The 17987-nt window shown below is 35.8% G+C and overlaps 1 protein-coding gene across 4 annotated transcripts in view; it reads right to left on the bottom strand.

Annotated features, from left to right (window-relative positions):
- Positions 1 to 17987, bottom strand: part of LOC574791 (multiple C2 and transmembrane domain-containing protein 1) — an 83444-nt gene that overhangs the window by 53714 nt on the left and 11743 nt on the right. For all 4 annotated transcript variants that reach the window (XM_030976976.1, XM_030976972.1, XM_030976974.1 and 1 more), the window contains exon 2: positions 14612 to 15216. In XM_030976976.1, the coding sequence (XP_030832836.1) occupies positions 14612 to 15216 (605 nt within the window). The remainder of the gene's footprint in view (positions 1 to 14611; positions 15217 to 17987) is intronic.

Below are 17987 nucleotides of genomic sequence, written 5' to 3'. Positions count from 1 at the left end.
CAAACACTCTTAAAACCATGCTGTTAAACACCTCAGGCTCACCAATGAGACCAACACCTCAAGGGGTCAGTGACACAAAGATGTAACTCCATTTTATCCATTTTGAGAAAAAGTGGTTTATGTGTACTGAGCACTTGGGCCTTAAGGATTTAAGTCTATGCTTCACTAGCCATTGACTTCAATGGGGGTGGGTGGAGTTTCCTGGAAAGCCCACATTTTTCTGAATATTTTGATATCAAATACTCATCTTGGCAAAATATGAAGTTAAATCTTTGTGTCACTGAATCCTCGACCTGACAGACTATAATAGACCAAGAAAACAAATCATGTTATCCCAACTGGCAAAGATAACGTCTGTTTGGAGTCTGGTAGGTGATGTGACTCAACATTAACATGCTCTGTTGAGAGCCAGAAGAGCATTAACTTTGTGTACAAGTATATGAGTTAATGCCCTTCTGGTTCTCAGTAAACAAATGTAATGAAAGACTTCTTCTGTTGTTGCATTGCACATAGGCCTTTATCTTTTCTATAAAGCTGCAAAGAACATTTTGGAACAACCCACACACAAAAAGGGGGTTTTCCCCATTTTGTTAAATATATGGTCCTTTTCTTTTAAAACATTGATTTGGTTAATAATGAACTAGTGCTGTAACATCACGGATATCTCCAATTCCGTTTAACCGCCAGTCAAAACCGGACGGTTTTCGGTTAAACGATTTTTAAAAAAATAAAAAAATAAAAATAAAAAAAAAAAAATCATTTTTTTTTGGTTTTTTTATTATTTTTTTACCGACTCTGTCGGCAACTTTCATTTAACTGCGAGGTGCATTTAAAGGGGCCGATTTGTGCTTGTGAACTTGTCACAAATAATAGTAACAATGTTGTTTTTAGAAGAATGTGTAAGATCATTAATGTAAATTAAAAACAGTAGAGGACCTAGGACAGAACCTTATGTAAAAGTTGGATGAATTATTATTATAAACTACATATTGAGATGATGAGATCTATTACAAAGATTACTTTCAAACCAAAATGACAGACAAATTGGAGTGTTGTTCTAGTTTTGGAGTGGTGAGTCAACACACAGATTACTGAGCTGGGAGACATTGCCAGGCATAGTGCCAGGTGGAGGGGCATAAATCGAAACTTAAAAAAAAAAAAAAAAAAAAAATATTTAAAAAAAAAAAAAAAAAAAATCGGGAAAACGAAACCGTCCAATTGAAAACGGAATCCGCCATGGGCGGTCGGATACCGGACGGTTAAACGTTTGACTACAGCACTATAATGAACACATAAAAGAAAAAAGGAAACAAGAATGTGATATTTTGAGAGGTTTCATAACAAATTCATGAAGTAGGTGCGATAATTAATTGATCAAAGGCTGATTCTTTTGATAATACATTCTAATGATATTCTGTAAACAATAATTAATCTATTCATGATAATGTTAAGGCACATCTACCATCTACATAGGTAGCAGAAAATGTACTGTGCTCTGCAAATCTATGATGATATCATCATGAATCATTATACATATAACTGCCTGCACTGACTTTAATCTTCAAGCATCCAGGGACATACTATGTATTCTGCATGGTGATTTATATCAAATTTGTTGGAGAATAAGTCGACAAAATTGGATTCTAAACCTTCACAAGGCATAGCCTCTGGGAGAATCAACCTGGTATCTAATATCTCTGCTATACATCAAGACAGAAACTGAAGGCTTACATTTGACAGGTAATATCTACCGCTTGTTATATCATCTGATGAGCTGCAGAAGGATGTTAACTCTATGTAAATGATGTGCATTAACACCTTTCTGGCTCTCAAATGATAAGACTTAACAGTGATTCGATGAGAAATGTACACATCAAGACAGAAACTGAAGGCTTACATTTGACAGGTAATATCTACCGCTTGTTATATCATCTGATGAGATGCAGAAGGTTGTTAACCAAGCCTTTTATTAACCGGGCGCCGGGCGATTTTTACCCCACGGTCCCTGACTTTTGGCGCCCGGTAAGACGGGGAAAATGAGTACCGGGCGCCGGTCCATTTTTATTTCTGGCGCCCGGTCTGGGAGAATTAACATTTTCTATTTCATAAACTTCCACATGTCTAGCACTAAATGTTCACAAATGTGACAAAAACTTACTTGATACGAGTTAAACGTGGACTGAATGAACCCTAACAAACCATTATATAATGAGAATCCTAATTAAAATCGCCCAGAAAAATTGCAGCACTAAATACGAGCGGCCGCTATCTCCTACTCCTAGCGGAGTACGGAGCACACAATACAGGGGATGTACACCACTCAAAGACGAGCGCATTTCCCCAGGCCATGCATACACACACAAATGACATCAGTGCTGTACTGCACTACACTACACACACAGTGTCAGTACAAGAAAGTCTCGATGTAACTTCCAAAAATCCATCCCAAAAGCCAAATTTTGCTGTCAAAAATGCGGAATCGGAGCCATATTTCCAAAGCTCACGGGGGTTTAGCCCAGTTTTAAGAAACAGTTTCATCAAAAAAGCGCTAAAAATCAAGAAATCAGCGATTTTTTGCCTATCACATGCCCTTCGGATGTAATGGTATCTTCAAAAAGCCAAATGAAAATCAGAACACCGGACCTGCTGATGCATTGACTTTATGTACAAAGTTGATTGCAACTCCAGACTTGCCTTGATTCAGCGGCCCTCATACTCATTGACTAAAATTCTGTGATGTTTTAAATAATGGATTTTTCTGATAAAATAGGTAAATATATTTAACAAATCTTTTTTCTTTTTTTTGGTTATTATTATTATTATTTTTTTTATTATTATTATTATTATTTTTTTTTTTAAGTGACAGGTCTAAATAACAAACACGTTAAGCAGGCAAAATCTGTTTTTTTAAACTAAAATAAGCTTTTTCAAGCTGAATAATATGTTTTTTGAAAGTGACAGGTTGGCAGCTCTGCAATGTCATTATAGATGGTTTTTCTTAAGTATTTTTTTTACAAAAATAATTTAATTCCCCCTTTCCTAACATTTTTCAATTTTTGACATTTAACGGCATGAAAATAGTATTAAACATGAACTACAACAACTACATATGACAGATTTATCCAAGGTATGAGTGATTTAATATTAGAGTGCTCAAAATGTAAACTAGAAATTAAACTACCGTATGTATAAATAAAAGGCAACGTTTAACAAATAATTTAAAAGAATACATATTTTCATCCATTTTGGAAATGGCTCCTGGTCCTGGAAAACGGCTCCCGGTTCTCTAAAAAAATTAAGGACCGGGAGCCGCTTTTTCAGATATTTGGCTCCCGGTCTGCTTTGACTTAATAAAAGGCTTGTTGTTAACTCTATGTAAATGATGTGCATTAACGCTCTTCTGGTTCTCAGACGATAAGACTTAATAGTGATTCGATGAGAAATGTACACATCAAGACAGAAACTGAAGGCTTACATTTGACAGGTAATATCTACCGCTTGTTATATCATCTGATGAGCTGCAGAAGGATGTTAACTCTATGTAAATGATGTGCATTAACACCTTTCTGGCTCTCAAATGATAAGACTTAACAGTGATTCGATGAGAAATGTATTCATCAAGACAGAAACTGAAGGCTTACATTTGACAGGTAATCTACAGCTTTTTATATCATCATATGAGATGCATAAGGACTTAAACCCTACGTAAATCATGTGCATTAACACCCTTCTGGCTCTCAGACGAAGATATATGGCTCAAAGGAAACCTCATCCCAAGAAATAAATTTACTACTGGTAATTCTCAAAGATTTATTATATTCTTCCCTATTAATCTACAAGATTCCCTACTAAAGTGTATGAGAGAGAGGTATACAGCAAGAATAAAGTAGTTTCTCAGTAGGACATTGGCATCACCATTTTCTTGATAACGTGACGTACATGTACTATGTAAAGTTGTTTATCGAGCAAATGTATTCAAATTTATGGATGCTTCCTTCCCAGGTGTGTGTGGTGATGAAGCACCACCTGCTATTAGGGCGCTTTAGTAACGAGACGGTATGCACAGGAGACGGTAACGCGAGCGAAAAAAACAAACTGCGCATGCGCGATTCTGAATTCTCTCCGTCCCGTCGATTTTCGGAACGGTACTCGGCCAACATAGCGTTCGTTCCCTAAACACGACGTAAGAGAGAGAGCTGACAAATAATTTGTATCTAGATCTAACAATGCAGGGCCCTACTGAAGATTAAAACAAGAAATCTACTAGTGTTTCCAATGTCTGTTCTGTATCTATACCTCAATCTACAATAAATTGATGGTTTGGCCGTTTAGGCCTACTTTGGGGGCCCTTTTTCATCGTTATGCATGACGTGCCTGCACGCTATGCACTACAGCCCACCGCCAGGTCTATTGCCCCGGCGCTCCAGCCAAGCCTCGAGGCCCAAGAGCACTCGCACCAAAAGGCAGCAGGTGTGCAGTTCAGCGCAGCTTTGTGTCCCCGTCGCCTTTAGCAGACAGCGAAAGCGCTTAAATATCACGACGGTAACAAGAGTGCGAGACCCGTCACAGTTGGTTAAACACTCCGTCTCCTGTGCGTACCGTCTCGTTACTAAAGCGCCCTATTATCCTTTGTGCTACAATTATTGCCAGCACGCAATTTGCATAATAAGTTGGCGCTCTTCTGGGGTGAAGGTTTCTCATAAATAAAATAGATTTGTCAACTGCTATATTTTAGTATTTTTAAATGAATTAGTTAAAATTGTCCCCCTGTTATATATATTTTTCACCAAACATAATTTCCATCTTCTCAGCTATGATTTTTCCTCATTAAAAAGTACGGTTTTGTTATTGATTTTAGAAGTCTTTCCAACTAAATCTTGGTGCATGAAACATGTATAACTTCAACTGGGTACCCATTTAACACCTGGGTGGAGAGTGGCAAATGTAGATAAATATCTTGCCAAAGGACACCAGTGCCATGCCATTTGTTATTTCAAAACTGTTCTTATTTAAGGAATTAGTCACACATTAAAAACTTTTCAATAAATGTACTTGTTACAGGGTACTCTCACGGTACGAATGTGTACCACTAATAAATTACCAGCAGGATATTATTTGAAAAAAACAGAATGGTGACTCAAAATTTTCAGAACGCTTTATAATGCTTCAAAGTACCTCAATACACAATGTCGTATCTCAATTCACTATTCAAGTGCATGAACGGTAATTTTTTTTCCAGTCTTCTGGCACAAAGTAATTACTTAACAAGAGGAGTCAATGCCATCACGCATGAAAACTCTCTTTGAAAACCGATATTGCACACCGATGCAGAGAGGCTTTACATAGTACTGTATCAATAAGGAGCAGGAAGGTATAGAGAGAATGTGTATACATTACATATAGCTAATTAATAATTTGCATTCATCTGTGTCGTATGATAGTGGGTAGAGAAGCCAGCAATGTTATAGTATGCAAACGTTACAAAATGGAGAAAAGTGAATATTTTTGCTCCGTGCACCGTATAAAGAATTGCTGGTACATATACACAAATCATACTACTGACTCTTATCAGAAAAACCCAAGATTTACATGTATCAGGTCAATAACTGAAGTTCTTTTTTCCTTTTCTTTGTTTATTTATCATTTAAAATCAATCTATTCTGAACGAAAAATAATAATTGTGAAAATAATACAGTGCTCTTATAGTGCATTTTACTACCGTAGCATCTCTACATGCTAAGGAAGAAAGATATAACAGGAAAGACAGGTGCTCTAATTACAAGCAAGACCACAACATCAGTTTGTTCGTTTGGAGGTTTTAAACTTACAAAACATTATTTTTTACTTAAATGATAGAGAGTGTGCTGCTTTATGACCAGCACATTTTTAAAGACATTTTAAAATACACATTTTTATCTGATGTAGTACTAAGTGAAGTGCACTGTTTCTATTATTACTTCTATTCTGCAGAGGAAGATACCCAGAAATAACTATAGTAAATAAAAATGTAGCATTAGCTGAAATGAACGTGCAAGTAAACAAGAATATGACGCGGCGGCGTAACGCTGCTGAATCCAAAGTACCCACCGGCATGCTGCCTGGGGATACAATAATAACGTAGTTATAGTAATATATATTAATTATTTCTTTTCTATTATTAGTATAATTTAATATCATATAAAGCTGAAATGACATTAAAAACCTTACCCTTGGCATAGTGTCAGTGTGTTGCAATCTCAGAAAATACAAATGGGAATTCTCGCTGAAAGAAAATGGCATGTGCTGCTATGAGTCACTCCTTCCAAGTCATCTACTCCTCATTCCTAGCAGAATGCACACATCCCTTCTCATATACCGAGATAAATCAATCCAATGAACTAATCTTCCTCCTTGAGAATACTACTACACAGAGGGAGGATGGATACGAGGGAACTTCATCCCATCGTCACGACGACACGTGTGGTATCATCCCTAACATGCATCGTTCTATCAACATCATGATCCACTCAGTATCTTTGTTCAGCTTGATGCTAGAGAACGTCTACTTTAAATTGTCAGCCTTGGCCACATGGGTGATTAGACAACCAATCAGGAGCTAGCTACCACTATCAAGAGGAGAGATGATATACAAACAACCTACAGTATGTTATTAGTTGATTAGATAGTGGTTGATGCTTGTTTGGGTACAGCCTACAACAATGATTGGGACAAAACTGATACTGCCAGATAGGAGGGGAGGGGAGGGGGGGGGGAGTAAAATAAGTCTTGCTTTTGAAACTGCCAAGATATCCATATATTTATGTCAGTATCAATATAAAGGATTACATTTTAATTTCAATATTCATTTTTGGGGGTGGTCTTCTTGGACATCAACATTTTATTATAAAAGAAGTCTGGAGCATACTTCTTCAAATCCCTCAAATGGAGTCTGGGGAATCAAATGAATGTTTTCATACCAGATTGAGATACAGATTTTTGTTTAAATAGAGAAGCCAATAACTGCTTTATGAAAGAGAATTTATTGTTATTATTTTTTATATTTTGTTGTTGGCCAGATCGTAAAGCCTTAGTCACAGTATGACCTGATCAACCTTTCAACTCCTTACGGCAGAAATACAACCTGAATCACAAAACCCTGGCTTTCATTTGAATAATCCTCTAAGACAATCTGATTCATTCTGATTCCTTTCTTATTTTTTTATCTGCTAAACTTTCCTTGGGCATCTTGCAGATTTTCTAGATATAAAGTCTGAGCTGCTTTTATAATTCTGTTATAATTATTGCACCTCCAAGGGTTGAGATGAATTCTAGATCAATATGGTTCTGGCTACTTTATGAGATTTAAGATATTGTTACATATCAATGTAAAGACTGCTCTGATTCATCAAAAGTAATCGCTACAGTAATAAAGTGTAACCAGGGCCTAATTGCAAAGAACAATTCTTTACCCCTAATAAACTTCAATTTTTTTCTGTGAATTGATCTGTTCTAACAACCAAGAGGACTGAATTTTCGACATAAAACCCAAAACAGGCTCCAAATATAAACACTTCAGACAGTCCTATAATTGAAGCAGCAAGAGTTCACAAGTACAAACTTCCTCGGAGGCGTGCCTTTCAGATGAAGCCATCATCATCATCATCATCATCTTGAGATTGCATTAAAGTGCTGTAGTTCATGAATGATTCAAGAATATTAATTTCTCCATGAGGGGATATCAGTCCCGAGGCATAGTGAGGTATACGTGTTAGTGTTAACGTATGTAAGTTACATGTAACACCCTTCTGGCTCCAAACGGACGGTATGGTCCCCTATTTTCAAGTCATTGAGATGTTGTTTACCTTCCATTTGAGCTACTAAGAAAATGAAGTTCTAATGTTGTTTTTTTAACTGAGAAATTTGCATTTTACCTAAACTTTTACCTAAAATGTGTCTGAGAAAAGAAAGATTATTTATTTGAACTTTAAAGGATATAGTTGATGCCAAGCAAGCACAAGTAGAATCTTAAGGGCACATTTTTGTACTCCTTCAAAGTTTTGCTAGGGATCTTGTGCTCAAGCCTGGATCCATTCATGATTCACAAATGTCATTTTCTTACTTTACAATCGATCGCAACAAAGATCGGTCTACATGTAGGATATTTCTTCTGACTTTCTTTTCTATCGTTGATCAACACTTTCAGTGCACTATAGAACAAAAAAGATTAAAGGTTTACGGGTATATTATTGTGGTAAAAGTGAAAGAGGCTGACCTGTTCACTTAACCACTTCAGCCAGAAATACCATTGTATAATACATTAAAAAAAGCTCCACCTCTTGTGTGTTTTATCAAGTTTTCTAAGCATACTGAAAATCAAAATTTTAGCTACTGAATTTGTGGGTTATTTTAGAACATATATAGTTAACACCCTTCTGGCTCCAAACTGACAAAATTTTAAAATAATTGTTTATACTTAACAGGTACATTCTTGCTCTTTCTGACATGCTGGCTGTACTGTATAATCCTTGTCCCATGAAAGAGAACTGCTGACTACATGCCACTCACTAATTTCACAATAAGAACAAAAACTGTTTTCGAATGACACGCAGCTGCAACATACAAAATACATGGAAAGTTGGAAACAAAAACAACAAAAAACAACAACCTTGCAACTGAATATTATAGCTTTGATTTTTTGCATATTCTGATATGCATACAGCAATACAATCATACCAGCACAAAAAGGTGCAGTTTTTGTATGAATAAATTTCATGTAAATTCAATATTGCAATACTGAATCATTGTGAATTCATACATTGATTTATTGTGGTAAATTCAGTATTGCAATACTGAATCATTGTCAATTCAGTATTGCAATACCGGTGGGCAGATTCAACTATGACAAGGACCTTGTTTTTAATTGACATAAAAATTATGAATACCGGTATCTTATTTTCCAGAGTGACAAAGGAAATTGAAAAACCTAAATTTTTACATTTTTAATGACGATGTGTTTTTAGTCACTTAAAAAAGGGCAATTATATGAATTACATAAAAGGCAAGTATTAGATTATATAAGTTTAGATTGCATACATAATTTATATAGAAAAACACAAACATGTAGACAATACAAATCAAATCAAAATAAAACAAAACAATAACATTAAAAAAAAAATATCAAAGAACAATTAATCAGAAACAGATTGGAATAAAATATATTACATATGTGTTATTTGTGGTTCTGTTTACATAAAATGTAGGAATATTTATAATGGCTGTAGAGAATACAACCATAATGATTATCAACTTCCATGACACTATGAACATGACGGACAAAGAGAGCAGACAAAATATACAGTTCTTCAGGTAGACAAAGGAACATCCCTTCACTGCTATTATGTAAAAATGTGTAGAACAGGTGACTATGCGACACATGTTCTACACATTTTTTACATAATAGCAGTGAAGAGATGTTCCTTTGTCTACCTGAGGAACTGTATATTTTGTCCGCTTTCTTTGTCAGTCATATTCATACTGTGAGCAGCAAACATGGACAATTTGAGAAAATTCTACATTGTGTAAAGGGGGAAAACCTGGAAATAAAACCACGATTGGATACAAAGTAGAAGATCATGTGAGGGCAGTATAACAGTTTAGGCCTCAGAAACAGGTCAAGTACTTTATAGGGAATGATAATATCCATGAATGTATATACTGTAGCTCTCTATCAGCTAGTAGTATGTCATGCTTTTCATTATTCCTTATAATTTTGTAAAAATGTATTGTATGAGATTTTAATTTGGGCATCTATAATGTAGCTATTCATCAACCTACATGTAAGTCTAGGAAGTCATATGAATGGCTTTATTGCTTATAAAATCTGCACATAATTGCTTCTCAAAATGTCACCTTTCTCCGATACCACCTGCCAGACAACCATGATTCAGGTGAGAAAAAAAACTGAAAACTTCAAGGCGTTAGAGTATACCTACTGTTCAACATACTTTAAAGAGAACCTTAAATTCTGATTAAAGCAGAAGATAATCTGGAGTTTGAGTAATGATGGGAAATAAATGATAAGAAAATAATTTCTTTTTAAATGAAATGTGTAAGGTGACAAATAAATCATTTAGTAATAACATTCAACTTGCTGAGCAATAAGCAAATACAGATGAGGAATACGAGCAAGCTGTCCAAAATCATGTGCTTAAAAAGTGATTACATTGTGAGTCCTGCTTTTCAGCAATGGTGACTTCCAACAAAGCCTTTATACAATATTTATATTTTGCTACTCAAAACATGCTACATGTATCTACAATCCAATCCATGTGAAACCATTTATCACCACTTTCTCTAAAAAATACAACTTCATTACTACATTACATCTAAGTTTTATATCTCTAAAAATTTTTTTTTATAAAACTCAATCTTATCGTGATTCTAAATAAAATAGTCTGAATTTCTTTCTGAACCACCTGCCATGCAACCATCTTCTACATCTAGGTGAGAAAATAATGTGAGAAATCATCACTTTCCAAGGCTTTACCTTGCCGGCATGCATGCTAGAAAATTATTGATCCATCCCAATATAGTATCCTTACTGTGCCTACCAAATAATGTTATAGACTAAAAGATTGCTCTAACAGTAACAGCGGCAGTACTGTGTATATAATGTGAAGTTCATAATTTTGTTCCTTATAACTGCCAAACACAAAGAAGTTTCTTTTGCCTAAGTTTTTTTTTCACTCTTAGTCAAATCATAAACCATGAAAATCATTACTAAACTATGATAATCTATACAAGCAAAGAGCAGGTTTGCTCTGGAAAAGTCTGGAAAACAGAATATAGAAACAAACACACACACACACACACACATAAAGAATTTTACTTCTTTTCCCTCTTTTTTAGGGGGGGGGGGTACATGTAGGAAGGATAACATGAAGAGCACCAAGAAAAAAGAAGACCACTGTACAATAAAACAAGAAGTTGGAAGTTACTTCATACCGCCCCTAACCACCAAGTACATTGTAATAATTGGGTCGGTTCACCAACTCAAGTATAGAGTATTTTTGGTAAGTGTGAAATAAAGTAAGATACAAACAATCTCTTATAATTATGTGACTGATTGAACTGGAATGTCTGATATAAATACATGTACGTCACTTCATCAAAACGCATACAAAACAGGTAATGTGATGCAAAACAAGAGTTTAATACCCCTGCAGTTTTCCCAACAATATATTTGCATAAAAAGAGGAATTTAAAGTGCAATAAATTCTGTACAATACCAGAGAATTTTCGTTACTTCACATAATCATAACTGCAAATTGTTATAGCATTCTGACAATTGGATTACAAAATATCCTCACTATTTACCACCATCTGCATTTGAGTGAAATCATTATATCACAAAAGAAAATGGATTTGTATTTAGATGGGGAGTTTGAAGTACAAATCAATGCATGATGACTTGAAATCTATAGTAGATGTGGAGTATAATCCATGTTTATAATGTCCCTATTTGCATTTTATAGGATATTGCTATATTCTGCTACTACCACAATGTATTCCAATACAATAAAACAAATGATCATATGTTTTTTTGCTATTTTCATTTTTAGAGCCTTATGTAGCTTTGTTGCTTTATGTTCAGGGTATACAGATTATTTCAAAATGCTTTTACTTGATTCTGCAACTGCAATCTACACAGCTGTGTATACACTATAAAATATTTTTTCTCAAAAGAACATTTTAGGAGTGAGTTGAAACTTTGACAAGCGTAAATAATAGCTGCATTTACACTGCATGCAAGTATCTTTAATTGTTCTCACATTCCGCTGTTTCAACTACATGGAAACATAATGAAAATAGGAAATAAAAAAATTCAGTGTGGTTTTTCTCAAAAGCCGGCAGAAATTTCATAGATTTTTGCTTTGTAAATTCCCACTCTCAAAAACATTGGAGAATGATAATTTTTGTGGTCACTTGACTCTCCTCACTTCTGTGCGGTCGCATACAGAGCAGTGACAAGTTCTACATGCATATGCCCACATCACCCAAGAAACGGAATGAGGAAACAACAACAGCTTTTAATGGGTTTTTCCAGGAGTGAATGACATAAAAAAAAATTGATTTTTCGGAATGGTGTTTGGGCTGTGTAAATGGACCTATTGACAGGAGCCAAATTGCCTAAACTTTCAACTTTTGCCTAAAGATACAATAACATGATCGTCTTTGAGATACAACAGAAGTCAAGGAGGGCGGAGTGAGAGTGAAATAAGGCCTGTCCTCATCAGCTCGAGGTTGCCAAATATCCCGCTATTTGAACTATCCTGATCCAGTTAAATTTGCGTCTTCATCAGCCTGAAGTTGCAATTAGCGGGATATTTGGTCGAGATAATCATCCCAAGATATCTTGGGCTAGTTTGCAAAATATCCCGCTATTTGTCATGTGCGTCTTCACCAGCAAGAAGACTCGCACTATGCACAAACGCTGAGCAAATTATCTCAAGCTAAATTCTCAAGCTCGTGTTTCAAGTTTCGAGGTCAAGTCTCGAGCTGATGAAGACGCAATTTGTAACTTCTGGATTATTTCCCAAATCAGAAATGGCGAGCTATTTGGCAATCTCGAGCTGATGAGGACAGGCCTATTTAGCAAGATGGTAACTTGCAACGTGAGGTGAAATTAAGCCTCCAAGACTCCAAACATATGAAGAGCTCTTGTACATGGCTGATAGATCACGAGAGCACTTGAGAGGCTCGCCTTGAAACTCCATCCTGCTCCAAGGGGACACAACAAACCATGTCTTGATCTACCCCCATTAACCAACCCTGAGGGTTACGAAAGAGACATCCATCCATACATGTATGGACAAGAATGGATAAGTGGTGAGGCTCGGTGAAATTAAAATGAAACATTTTCACTCATCACATCAAGTCACATCAAGACACATTTATTCAAAATTGCTATCGATGCTTAACTTACCTGTACTTTATTCACATTGATGTATATTTCATATACATATATTGTAATTTGTGGGGTTTATTTGTAATTTTTTGTTTTGTTTAATATGTAATTGTTTATCTTTGTATTTTGTTTGTTATAGCGCTTAGAGACTTTGGTGGTAAGTGCTTTATAAGCACCGTTTTTATTATCATTATTATCACTATTATTATTAAGTCTGTCGTTCTGCACTTTTCATACCTAAAACAAGAACAATCCGCTATTACTGACTTATAAATGCCTCATTCGGACAATGATGCAGGAAAACATAAAAAATAAAATAAATACATAAAAAATTCTGGAGAGAAAGAATTTTTGTTTACATGTAAATTAATGGCAAGTAGTTGTGACACATAGTAGCTGCACGCAACAGAGACCCATCATTTTAAACCATCTGAGTGTTAGAAGACATAGATATGAATGGCAGTTTGTTTAGAGATGGTTTACCAGGTTAAGTACAAAGGACTTACATGGAAATGGGTCATCTTGATCCAATCCAATCCAAAAGATATTTGATATACATGTAGCGCCTTTTCCTTGCAGTTACAAAGCTCTGCACACACGCTCGACAATGTTAAGGCCACTTGATGATTGCTATTATAAGATTCATCTGGTTCATTAATATTCAGCAGGACACAGCTATCAAAATCTGTGATTCATGGCTTGAATTTCAAGCTTGGCGATTTTTGTTGGACTCGATGAGGATGGTTCCTGACACCTTCTTGGCACAGCATGTAATATTCCTTGGAATGGTATTGAAATTAACATTGACAACTTCCATAATGAGAGTATGGGCCAGGTTTAGGGAGTATTCCAGGACTTTTCAACTATACATACAGTAAAGTTTTAAAAATCAAACCAGAATTTTTGGATCTCAGTCATTTACAAAGACACCTTATACACTAGTTTATTTCTCTGGATAAAAAGGAGAAAATTCACTCTTTGCAGAAAATATAATAAATGAATAAAAAAAACAAGGGTTTAAAGCCCTTCCGGACTCTAACACAATCATATAACTGATATCATTTACACATTTTTCTATCATTGTTTGAAGAAAGACTAATCCACTCTGGCCACTCATTCTATATGTACAGGAATTCCATCCTAAAACTGATACAAACTAAAGCTGCACCTGTATCCTGTGTCATGTATCTGTTTCAGCTTTTATTAAAGATTTCAAGTGATTCCATGCAGGAGAATAAAATCCATTCTTGATTTATTCACAGTGGAAACTTAATTCTCCTGTAGAAATTTACAGTGGAGAACCTGTCTATAAAGACCACCCAAGGGCAACAAAAAGTGGTCTTTATAGTCAGGTGGTCTTTAAGTACAGGTTCCTTTAGTACATGTTTCAATGACAAACCATTTTCAAGGGAAACAAAAAATATGGTCTTTGAAGACAGTTGATCTTTCTATACAGGTGGTCGCTAAGGCAGGTTTGATTATAGAAGCACTGAAATACAGTTTCATAGCAGTTGTCACTCGATATCGAGATTTGAAATCAGAATCATCTACAAAGAGACAAAAGGGTATCAACACCATGTCCAACTATCAAAGCCCTTCTTATTCTCAACAAATATTGTAATTAACAGTTAAAAGGAAGAATCTTAGGGAAAGTAGAGTACTCACCGATGCCGCTAGCTCAGGCACATCAAGTTCTAATTCCCCATCCGCGGGTAAGCTCTTTGAATGTCTAGAATCATTGTTCACATCGAAAGACAAGATTTTCCTGGAAGACGAAGAGCTAGATCTTCTCACAAGTTTGCTACCATTAGTCCTGGCCGCGCCTGAGTCTGAATCACTGGAATATTGCTGGGGTCTACCGTCCGTCTCAACAAATAGTCTACTACGATCAATGACCGATCCTCCAAAGCGATGGGAGCGCGGAAGCGAGTTGTAGTTCTGAGTTTTGTTGCTGAGTTGCGGTTCTGAAGCAGAGAGTAAAGAGCGGGATCTCGTCGTGGTGATGTTCTCGTCATCGGAGTGACCGTGGGACTTGTGATGGGCTTTCTCCATGACGTGGGAGCCGATCTTACGCATGGGTTTGGTTTTATGCTTAAAGCGCTTCCAAAGGCCAGGTCGTTTCTTCTTCTTGCCATGGGGATACTGCGGTGTAGAGGTGGAGAGTGGCTCGTCGCCCTCTGTGGCAATGAGGTGGTCAGCATGGTCAGTATCGTCCTCTCCGTACTGATCTTCTGAATCACTGTCCATGGTCTTGGATTTACGGGATGAGCCTGTCAATGAGAAAGGATTGAAACCTTTGCAAAATTAGTTGAATTACTTCAATGTATCTCTTACAAATGTAATTGGATAAAGATATCATTGTATGATGGTACATGTAATAGTTAAGAGAGAAAACCTTTCTTGGCCATGCAAATTATTAAGAGAATAAGAGTTACAATCTATTTCATCTCCTCAACTAATAGTAACTTACTTCTTATATGTTAAAAAAAGATGTGTTTATTGTAGCAATAATGGAGAAACAATAGATTGTGATAACTGATTGTGTTTAAGTTGATTTTTATGTGACAGGGCCCCTGTGCCCCTGTGAATAATTTTTCATTGTAAACCATTCAGAACAGAACACAGAGCAGCTCAAAGCGTGGTGCTGTATGTAAAGTGTATATTGCACTGTCTTGCACTGTTATGTCTACGATCAAGACAATGAGAGCTGCATTATTACGATATTACGTCTGCATGAACACTTTGATGACCTAATACATATTAATCATGCATGGGATTTATGAATGGGATGATTGTCTCATCATCAAAAGCATACCTGTGCATGTACACCTACATTTGATATTATTGGTTCACAAATCTTTTTTTACTTCAAGGACCACCACAAATGATTCAGACTACGTAAGATCCAAAGTTTCTCAAAGGTATGGCTGGGGTTATGATGCAAATGACTACAGACAATGAGCCGGACAATGTCGGTCTTCTGAGTCTTCTTCTAGCCACTTTCCAGAGGCTTCGCTAGACCGACTGCCTAAGAGCCTGATATTTCTTTGTTTTGTCAGTCTCATGGGCCATCTCTCGCGTCCGGGATGATCCCATGCAAAATGATGGAGAGCAAATCAAAAGCTCCAACAATTTATATAAATAACGATTCAATGCAAGAAACCTACAGCGGTATGAAATAATTTGCCTTGGAATAAACGTGTATGGGGGGAATCATCACCTGCGATGTAAGGAATACCATGGCAACGAGACTGAAAGTGTGAAACAGTGCAGTGCTACCCATATTGAGATGCATGTATGTATGCCAAATAAATGGAAGAATGAACCAACACAGAGAGTGATGTAGTACCTACATGTAAGAATGGTTGGAGTGATGTCATACATCAGATCAGACAGTGCAGTAGAAAGTCAGAACCAAATAACCATCTTCAATAAATAGTTGTCTGAAGGTTTCTACAATATGTATTGCTGTCTTAGAGTACAAATTTATTTGTCGACATGTCTGGTCAAACATTTGGCTGACGGCAAGACCTGTCGATAAAATGATGATCGGTAAATTTTAGCATTGATATCAACGTTCATACAGTCATACACCGGATATAAAAGCCATAGACCGCCAATTATCTAGGGGTCCAATGTCCCGGTTATGTTCATAAAAAGGAATGAATAACTGTTGACAGATAACATCACCAAACAGACCATAAAGATACTTATTTATGTCAAGTGATACTTTGCTTCGGAACTGGTCCCTTTATAAATCCAAGAAATGCCACAATCATGGCACAAGTTTTATAACACAATTATCAACGGCCGTTGTTTTCTCTATAATATCATCAAATAGAGATATATACATCTCATCCACTCAGTATCAATGTTCAATTTACAGATCTTAGACACCAAACCTTGGTTCAAGTCTAATTTTGATTACCGGTACTCTAAGAGAATGAATTAATTCTTTGCCAGACTTCTCAATTCTACAAAGACAAAGGCCAGTCAAATATATACTTATCAACATAGGTCTCAGTCACACCAATGCAATCCTTCAATGAAAAGAACTTTTTTCAAAAACGACAACAGAAACCTGAAAACCTAAATATATTTCAATTATTTATAAGGGTACAGAGTACAGTCATAGACTGTTCAGTACACATCTGTCACAATTAATTTGACACTTATATGAATTGAACTGTGAGAGCCACCTGTGCTCATCCAGAGCTCCAACTGAGAAAGCTTCAATTGATTACGGTAATAGAGTTAAAGTGGAATATGGCTAGTGTAACTGTAGGGAGTGAATTTGAAATGTGATACTGATGATGAATTATTTCTGATAGTGGAATAAGACTGGGTGATTCCACGTTATGACATTTGAAAGCTACATATAGCTCATTAAGTGATTCACTTTGTGAAAGCTTGTCTTATTTTTCATTGGCACTACTGAAACATACACTGATTTGTATTTTTATCAACGATTATTTTTAGTGATTTTTTAATAAAAATCTTCAAGTGAAAGTTTTTTTTTTTAAGCGCAATGTAAGAAGTACACTTACACTATACGGAATTTCCAGTACAATATATAGGAAACTTTCTTTGATATAATTATTTCATCTTAAAATATGATTTACATTTGACATGACTATTGATTATTATAGGCAGGAAACTATTCTTAACATATCTCCATATACTACCCAACTCGGGGCTATAAGCAATTACATGGTTCGCATATTTCTGACATCTAGGTTATTTGATTAATCACCATGGAGAATTGCTCTCTGCATCTTACATGAAGTTTACTCAGAAAGTCTTGTCCATTTGGTCACTAATTTGATTATCCATGCGATGTCTCTTATAAATCAAATCACACATCTTCTCAACAGTGATTTTTTTTCTCTTGAGATATAAGAGAGAATATCTAATATCTAATACAAAATCTTAAAGGAGAAGAAGAAAATCTGTTTCAAGCAACATTCATTAAAAAAAATGGAGACTGAGCAAATAAATACTGATTGATAATAAAAACCATCTTCAATGCTCTGTCACTTCA

This window comes from Strongylocentrotus purpuratus, unplaced genomic scaffold, assembly GCF_000002235.5.
Source record: "Strongylocentrotus purpuratus isolate Spur 01 unplaced genomic scaffold, Spur_5.0 spur5_scaffold_9, whole genome shotgun sequence".
NCBI lineage: Eukaryota > Metazoa > Echinodermata > Echinoidea > Camarodonta > Strongylocentrotidae > Strongylocentrotus > Strongylocentrotus purpuratus.
This window is presented reverse-complemented; position numbering and strand designations above follow the sequence as displayed.